Source organism: Plasmodium reichenowi, chromosome 11, assembly GCF_001601855.1.
Source record: "Plasmodium reichenowi strain SY57 chromosome 11, whole genome shotgun sequence".
Classification (NCBI taxonomy): domain Eukaryota; phylum Apicomplexa; class Aconoidasida; order Haemosporida; family Plasmodiidae; genus Plasmodium; species Plasmodium reichenowi.
Window position 1 is genome coordinate 1,521,136 of NC_033656.1, and position 9,452 is coordinate 1,530,587.

The 9,452-nt window shown below is 18.2% G+C and overlaps 3 protein-coding genes across 3 annotated transcripts; 2 read left to right on the forward strand and 1 right to left on the reverse strand.

Annotated features, from left to right (window-relative positions):
- Positions 1–1,155: 1,155 nt before the first annotated feature.
- On the reverse strand, positions 1,156–2,846 carry PRSY57_1138600 (hypothetical protein; the record flags this gene model as incomplete). The annotated part of the gene is made up of 2 exons (XM_012908345.2): positions 1,156–2,486; positions 2,843–2,846. 2 exons carry the CDS (start codon positions 2,844–2,846, stop codon positions 1,156–1,158), a joined length of 1,335 nt encoding a protein of 444 aa, XP_012763799.2.
- Positions 2,847–5,088: 2,242 nt separating this feature from the next.
- PRSY57_1138700 (P-loop containing nucleoside triphosphate hydrolase, putative) lies at positions 5,089–6,165 on the forward strand (the record flags this gene model as incomplete). Its single annotated transcript, XM_012908346.2, has 1 exon — positions 5,089–6,165. The coding sequence occupies one exon, from the start codon at positions 5,089–5,091 to the stop codon at positions 6,163–6,165; it is 1,077 nt and encodes a 358-aa protein (XP_012763800.2).
- A 1,587-nt stretch (positions 6,166–7,752) lies between these two features.
- Positions 7,753–8,354, forward strand: PRSY57_1138800 (hypothetical protein; the record flags this gene model as incomplete). Its single annotated transcript, XM_012908347.2, has 2 exons — positions 7,753–8,076; positions 8,175–8,354. 2 exons carry the CDS (start codon positions 7,753–7,755, stop codon positions 8,352–8,354), a joined length of 504 nt encoding a protein of 167 aa, XP_012763801.1.
- Between the last annotated feature and the right edge of the window lie 1,098 nt (positions 8,355–9,452).

Genomic DNA, 9,452 nt, shown 5'->3' on the forward strand with positions numbered 1-9,452 from the left:
TCTTAAAGTTTATACCTTATTCATCGTAAAATTAAATATATGAAAAAAAAAAAATAATATAATTTAATTATCAATTTATAAAAAACTATAATCAAAATGAAATGAAAATTAAGATAAAAAAAAAAAAAAAAAAAAAAAATGAAGTTAATATTTTATTATGGTATATTTTTGTTCCTATGCATTTATTTATATTGAATTTATAATAGAATATATATATTTATTTTATGTATGTAAATATATATTATAAATAATACTTATTACATATATACGATATACCTAATATATATGAAAATATTATATATTTTTCAGCGCATATATATTTTTTAAATATTTTTAAAACTGTTATACAAAAAAAAATATTATATATGTAATATTTTACATATATATATATATATATATATTCAAATTTTTGATAATTTTTGTTTTAATTTTAAAAATTATCTTTCGATTTAAAGAAGCTTTTGTTTATTGTTAAAATTGTTCTACTAAGTAATATTAATGTTTTTATAAATATACAAAAAAAACTGAAGGGTAAAATAAAATTGGAATTTTTAAAAAATTTTAAGGAATATAAAAAGGAGTAGAGGTTTTTTAAAATATGTATACATATATAATATATTGTATATACTTTTTTGTGTATTCTTTAACATTACATAAATATAAATATAAATATATGTATATATATTCATTCATATAGACAAACTATATATTAATATCTCTTCGTTTGAATTATTTAATCATAAATTTAATTTAAATATAAATAACTACAATGTAAGGATATATGTGTAATGTGTTATTTTTACTCTTTTTTAGCAATATTATTATTTTTATTTTAATATAAAAAAAAGAAAATTGAATATATCATCTATATATATATATATATATATGCGTCGGCACGTCTTCATATAGGTTACTTTTAAAAAATATAAGATATACTAATATATATATATAATATTTTGGAGGGGTGAGTGATTCAAAATAATTTGAAATTAATTTTGAAACTCTTCGAAAAAAAAAAAAAAAAAGTTAATATAATAAATAAAAATCAAAATATATAAAAATAAGAGAAATTTAAAACAATGATATAAAATAGAAGAATATTGTAAATAATAAAAAGAATAATTTTTTTTTTTTTTTTTCTCATCACTTGGTTAATTAATCATCATCTTCTTCGTCATCTTTATCATCTTCGTCATCATCTTCATCGTCATCATCATCATCATCATCTTCATCGTCATCATCGTCATCATCTTCTTCGTCGTCGTCATCTTCATCTTCTTCATCTTCTTCATCTTCATCATCCTCTTCATCCTTTTCATCCCCGTCATCTTCATCTACATCTTCATCTACATCTTCATCTGCATCTTCATCTGCATCTTCATCATGTTTTTTATTTTTGTCAGATTTCTTTTTCTTTTCCTTACTTAATTTTTTTTTCTTCTTTTTATCATTTTCTTCTTCATCTGCTTCTCCTTCTCCTTCTTCATGTACCACTTCATCATCATCGTCATCATCTTCATTATCTTCTTCCTCTTCCTCTTCTTCATCCGAAGCTACAAATGACTGGCTTATGTAAGGGTTAGGATTTCTCCTTCTTGGTCTTGTTGTGGTATCTATAATATTAGAAGGATCAATACCATCAAGTTCCTCTTTTAATTTAATACTTTTTTTATATTCATATACTTCGGTAGGTGTTGGTAATTTATTTTTTTCTGAACATATTCCTTTTTTTTCACAGTATTGTATAATTCGTTCTTCTAATTTCTTATTATAATCTTCGTCATCTTCTTTGTTCAAATCTTTAAAAATGGTTGGTCCTATTTTTAAGTCTAATACAATTTTTCTTAATTTTTCTTTTTTTATTGTATGGACATTTTTAACTTTAGGAGAAGTTGTTGAATTTTTCTTTTTGCTTTTTTTTTTTGAAAGGCTTTCTTCTTCTTCTTGTTCATCATCATCTTCGTCATATTCGTCGTTATAATCATTATTATTAGATGACTCACTATCTCTTTTTTTTTTTTTTTTTTTTTCTAATAAGGATAATGTAGAAACATTACTATTTTTTTGCTTTTTTGGTTTTTTTCTCTGAAATTCTTCTTCTTCTTCTTCTTCATCTGAATTAATATTGGTTTCTTCTTCACTTTCAATAATTTTTCTTTTTTTTTTTAAATTATTATTTTTCGATTCACTTTTTTGTAAATCAGCTTTAGATTTTTCTTTCTTTTCTGAAATATCACTCTGAGAATTTTTTTTTTTTTTTTTTTTTTCCTCATTTTGTTGTTCATTATATAATATCAAAATTTTCTCTTTTAATATAGTTTTTAATAATTCCTTCTTTTCTTTATTCTCTGAAAAATAAGATTCTTCAACATTCAAAAAATCTGCCACGTCTTTCCTTACACTTTTTAACGTAACCAAATTCAGGTCCTTACCAGGAAGTATTTTATCTAGTACATCTTCTATTTGTGACTTTTCACTTACAGTATCTAAAAAGGAGAGAAATGGAAAATAAAAATATATTTTATTAAAATATATATATATATATATATATATATATATATATATATAATATAGACATAATGTATTAAAAGTTTGAAATATTATGTTTATTTTTATTTAATCATTTCATGTGTATAGAAATAAATATATTGCGTAACTTGTACAACATATTCACATAATATATAGAAAATTTAATATAAACATATTTTCTCTCAAAAAAAATTTAAATAAAATAAACACATAACAACAAAAAAGGTGTATATATATATATATGTATATAATATAAATGTACAAATATATATTAACTTATTAACGCTTTAATATTATGTATTTATTTAATTACCCATTTTTTTTTTTTTTTTTTTTTATTTAATAGAAATGTTTTGGTGGAAGGAGAGTTATTAATAAAAATCAACAATTATTCTTTCAAAGTGTCATAAAAAGTAAAATATATATATATATTATAAATAATACATAAATTATAATATATATAAAAATATTTTTTATCTTCTCTTAATATTTATATTATATTAATATAATATATTCTAATTAGGACTACTATTCATATAATCAAAAAAATAAAGCTTAAAGAGAAAAACAAAAATATATTAAATATATATATTATATATATATATATATATATATATATATAATATATTATTATTATATATATGTTATATTATTATATTACTTTATTTCATTATTTTCAAATTTTAATTGTTCAAGAAAAAAAAAAAATAAAAAATAAAATAACGCAGTAAAAATTTGCTTTCATTAAATTTTATTAAAATTTTCTTTTTTCTTTTTCTTTCTCATTTTTTTTTTTTTTTTCCTTTTTTTTTTTGTGTTATGCACGCTTTGATTTCTATTCTATTTCATCATATATGTGTTTTTTCCATAATATGTAAAAAAAAGAGAAAAAAATTAAATATATAATAAAAATTATTTATAAAGTGAGAAAAAAGTAAGAATCATATTTTTGCTTTTTGTACATGTACCTTTTTATAGTATCTTTTAGAAGTACATCATGATAATAATTTTACGTGAAATTATGAATATATAAAAATATAATAACATATTTGTTATCACATATAAATATAAATATATATATTAATTTTATGAGAAACCTTATATCTATATAAAATACATTAAATGTATAATATTTAAATAAATTCTTATTTATTAATTATGTATAATATATATTTTTTAATTAAACATATAAATGAATATAAATATATATATATATATATATATATATATATATATATATATATTATATATGTATGTATTCATGCTATTATATACTTATACAAATTGTAATTATTATAATACTATATAATTAAAAGTATTGTTAATTTTATTATTTTCTTTTATATATTTTCTTAATTAAAGTGTGTTATATCTATTTGTATATTTATTTTCCATTTAGGGACCAATTATATAGATATGTATATTTAAAAATTTGAAGTCTAAACTTTTTTTTTTTTTTTTTTTTTAATTATGATAATGAATTGTTTATATATATACCAGAGTTATATTTAAAGCTCATGGATTATTTATATTAATATATGTAAACATTTGTTGAATTACACATATTCTTAAGGGATAATAACTTCACCTATATATAGACATAAAAAACAAAACAATATATAAATGGCCTTTGCTTTTTATTTATTCACCGAACTTTTTTTATATCATATGATTTTGTTGCATCAACGTTAAATATTTATTACATCGATAACAAATCGTTCCTATTTTTTTTTATTTTTAAATGTAAGTAAACCTGTGTGAAATCACACAAATTTAAATACATTTGAATATATACATATATATATATATATATATATATATATATATATATAGATATAGATATAGATATATGTTTTACCTTTATGAGAATAATATGAATTCTCGAATATATAGGAATAAACGAGTTTTATATATTATTTTATGTAAATATTTAAAATGTTACATCCTTATAAATATATATTTTTTTTTTTTTTTTTTTTGGAGATGTTGAAAAATAATAAAACATAAAAACGTTTATCAGATAAGAGATATGATTATGTATATATATGTAGGTGTTAATTTTTTTCATTTTATTTTATTCGTTTTCTGTTTTTTTGTTTTTTGAATTTTTGAAGCCTTTAAAATAATAATAATATAAAATACATATATATATATATAATATACATAAGAAGTTTTTGAAAAAAATAATATTTGCATATTCTCAACATAATATTTTCCGCGTTTTATTATAATTTCAAATTTTTTTTAAATTTACAATATAATTGTTTAAGATTATGCAAAAAAAAAAAATAATAATAATAATATAATATAATATAATATAGTTTTGTTTTATATTATTCTTATAAAAACTTGTAAAGAATATACATAAATATATATATATATATATATATGTGCACATTTTATTAAAATGTTATTTATAAATATATAATGCTAAGGTTCCAGTATCTTATGAATAATAGGTATATAAGTTTATATGTAAACATTTTGTTTTACCTTCATATATATATATATATATATATATATATATTTATATATATATAATAATTTATTGTGAACAAGATGACTAATATTGATATAGATTGTACCTGTTTAGATTTATTTGAAGAACATAACAAGAGTTATTATTTCAATGATTGCGCTATATTAAAAAAATGTATAAAGAATGGAATTTTAAAAAAATGTGATAGTGTATGTATATATGGTAAAGAAAATTGTGGAAAGACTTTATTATTAACAGAAATATTAGCTGACCTTACGGCTGTAAAAGAATTGAAAGGAATGAATTGTAAAGTTGTATATCTAGATTGTGATTTATCATTTAATTATAAGAACTATGAAAATATTATAAATAAAAAATTTGATAAACATATTATAAAAAATAATAAAAATAATAACATATGTACATATAATGATTTAAAAAAAGTATATGGAGATAATTCTTTTTCGAATATATATTATATTCAAATATTAAATCCAGGACATTTAATAGTTGTCCTTAATACGTTAAAAAATTTATTAGAAGGGAAAAATATATTTATTGAGGCATTATTTATTGATTCTTTGTCTTTTTGGAATTTTTGTAAATATGATAAAATAAATTTCTTTTCGGATAATAATTATGTAAAAAGGAAAACCTCAGACTTATTGGATTATGCATTTACTCTTATTTTAAATTTAAAGAAAACATTTCGATTTCTATTTTTCTATACCAAATTATCAATTGAAGATAAATTTATGGAATATACCATAAATTTGTCTATTAACGAAGAAACAAAGAAACAAATACGAGATAATAATGAAAATATAGATAATACTGATCATTACAGTTTCGTAAATAATAATTTAAATTCATTAAAACAAATATTTTTAATTCCACAAAATTTTAATGATATATTAAAAACACATATTTTTAGGAAAAAAGATTTTCTAACAAATAATTTTTTAATAGAAAAACCGTTCCTTATTTTCTTAATACCAAATGAGAAAAATGAATTTACACATATAAATAAAAAAAATGATATAAACAGTATCAATTTTTTATTATGCTTATCATCAGAAATGAAAAATATCAGCAGAACGCACTATTCCAAGTTCTTTTTTATGATACAAAATGCCAACACAATTATACCATTATAAAAATACTAGACAGGAAAAAAAAAATAAATAAAAATAAAAATAATTAATATGTATATAATATGTCTCATTTGAGAAACTATTTAAATACAAATTATATTTTATATTATTAAAGAAATGTATATTTTATCCCATTCTTACTTTATTTTATATTAAAAAAAAATATATCAGAAGATGATAAAAAAAAAAAATCTGTACACCATATGAAAATAATTATATATAAACTTTTCTAAAAATTGATCATCATACATATATATAATTAATAACCGTATCTTCCTTCATATATGCACTCATTGTGCACACGCATATTACGAAAAGAATTCAAGCAGTTTATGTTTACACCATATAATTTTTCATATATTTATTTTCTTCTTATGATAAATTTTATTAAAAGAATAAAATTGAGTATATAAAAATCGATGATACGAAGAGTTACATACAACACGATTGATATTTATAAAGGAGAAATTAAAATGTATATGAAAAAGTAAACAAATGTTAATATATATATATATATATATATGTATATACATACATTTGAGCACAAGGACTTACGGTAATTCTGAAATGATATACCTAATAAAAGGAAAAAATTAAATTAATAACACCATGTGCTAAAATAAATTTTTTTTTTTATTTAATTTGTTAATTATACACATACATAAGATCTATACATATATACATGTATACATATATATATATATATATATATTTGTTTATGAATTTAATTATGTAATTAGTATTTTACAACCCATTATAAAAATATCTTTGCACTGTAAACATCCCAAAAGATGTGTTGTTTTTTCCATATCATTTTTACCTGAACATGCTTTTTGGTTATTGTGCTTTCGTTTAAATGTGGAAATAAAAAATTTTAGGTGCATTTTTTTTTTTTTTTTTTTTGTTTTTTTCATGTAGTTTTTATATAGTTATTATTAACTTTATATTAATAATTATCAGTGCTATATGTATGAGATTCGTTATTATTTTTTATCCTTTTGGTTATTATTATTTTTTTAATTATTTAAAAAATTTTGAATATATTTTAAAATTTGTATGGTTTTCATATATATTATATATATATTATATATATATATATATATATATATATATATTTTTACCTTTCTTTTTTTTGGCATTGTGCATACGATATTATTTATGCAATACAGTTGTAATTTGAAATTCAGAAATAACATTATACCTCTTAGAATTTTTCTTTTTTTTTTTATATTTTATATATTTCCTTTTAGTTGTTTTTTTTCTTATTTTACTTTATTTTATTTTATTTTTTTTTTTTTTTTTTTTGATCTACTAGCTTTTTTAAGTGTTCAGAAAAAAAAAATTTTATTTTTTATAAAATACAACCTGACTGTTCAGAAATAATATTGCTAGTCATACTATGTTGTAAAAATATTGACTGAATAAAATTTTATTTTTATTTAATTCAAAAATTAATTTTTTTTTATTTTTGATGATTAAATTAAATTATCATATTTTTTGAAATATTACATAATTGTTGAAAAATTAATACATATATATATAATATATGTTTACTATAAAAAATTAACATATTATATTCATTAAAAAACAATGGCTACTTCAGAGACACAAAATATAAAAACTGCTTCAGTTAACGGAAGTGAAGAAAATGTATATTTAAAGGATGCACACATGAATTCTTTACATGAAAATTATAACGTATCTACTAAAAATGTAGTAGATACAAACCCTGCAGAAGGATACTACACAATTAGTCATGATGAAAACCACACCATTGATCCAAATAATATACCTTACATAATACCTGGAATTACTGAAACTGGAATGCCTTTAGATCCAACAACTATGCAAGCTGCTGCAGCATTAAATCAAAGTTTAATGTATCCCAACAATGCAATATCAACAGAATATCCCGTAAAAATATAAAAGAAAGAGAAATTAACATATATGTAAATAAATGTTTATATATATTTTTAATTTTTAAATATTTTAATTTTTTTTTTTTATTTTAGCAATATCATATGTTTAATGGAATGAATTCCATGTATGGAGGAATCCCTCAATATTACGGAGGCATGAATATTCCAATGAATCCGTATTATGATCCTTATGGAATTATAAACCCATTAGCATGCTCTAACTTAAGTATAGAGAAGACAAAGAAGAAAACCAAGAAATGTTATTGCTGCTAATTTGTGAATATATTCGGTGAACTTTGTTAACACATGTATAAAATACATAAGATATTGTTGTTTTTAATTTGGTTAATAATAATTTTACATTCGTATTTCTTTTCTATTTTTTTTTTTTTTTTTTTTTTCTTGATATATATATATATATATATATATATATATATATGTATATAATTTAATAAAATATATTTAGATGTAAGAAAGCTATTTTTTTAATTAAAAAGGTACATATGTATTTATAAAAATATGCATTATATATATTTATCATACAGGTTTATTCTCCATAACATTATAATATATACGTGAGAGTAAATTTTAGAAAGATAAATAATTATTATAATTTGATATTTTTTTTTTTCAATAAAGAATAATTATACACATTTTCTACTTCATAATTGTTTTTTCAAAAAAATAAGAGAAATATTAAATATATACCAAATTAACAATGTATTAATATATGTATATATATATTGTTATAATCTTTTTCTTTTTTTAAGGTAAAATTTAAGTTTACACTATATTAATATGTTTACAAAATGATTAAAAGATATATATTTTATTCTTTTATTCCTTGTTTTCTTTACTTTTTTTTTCTTTTTTTATTTTGACGAATACACAAGATGAAGCAACATTAATATATATTTAAACAAAAGACGAAAGAACTTAATAGATAAGTTAAAAAAAAAAAAAAAAAACAATGAATTATTTAAAAATTATAATGATGTTAATCTATAAAAATGTGTATATTTATAAGATGGACTATATAAATTAAAATGAAATATTTAAATTGAATATTTTTAAAATGTGCAAGATACCTTTTTTAATCTTTTGACTTTTTTTATATTTAAGTAAATATATATATATATATATATATATATCTTTTTGTTGTTGTTCTTAAGGCATTGTTATTATTTAAATACTTTTTGAAAATATAACATTATATATATATTAATATACAAATATTATTTTTTATTTTTTTTTTAATATTCTCTTTAATTTTTATTTATATAATATAAAATTGTTATTTTAGTCCCTTTAAATATAATTTAATAATTATATAATCTATATATATATATATATATATATATGTCTTTTTTT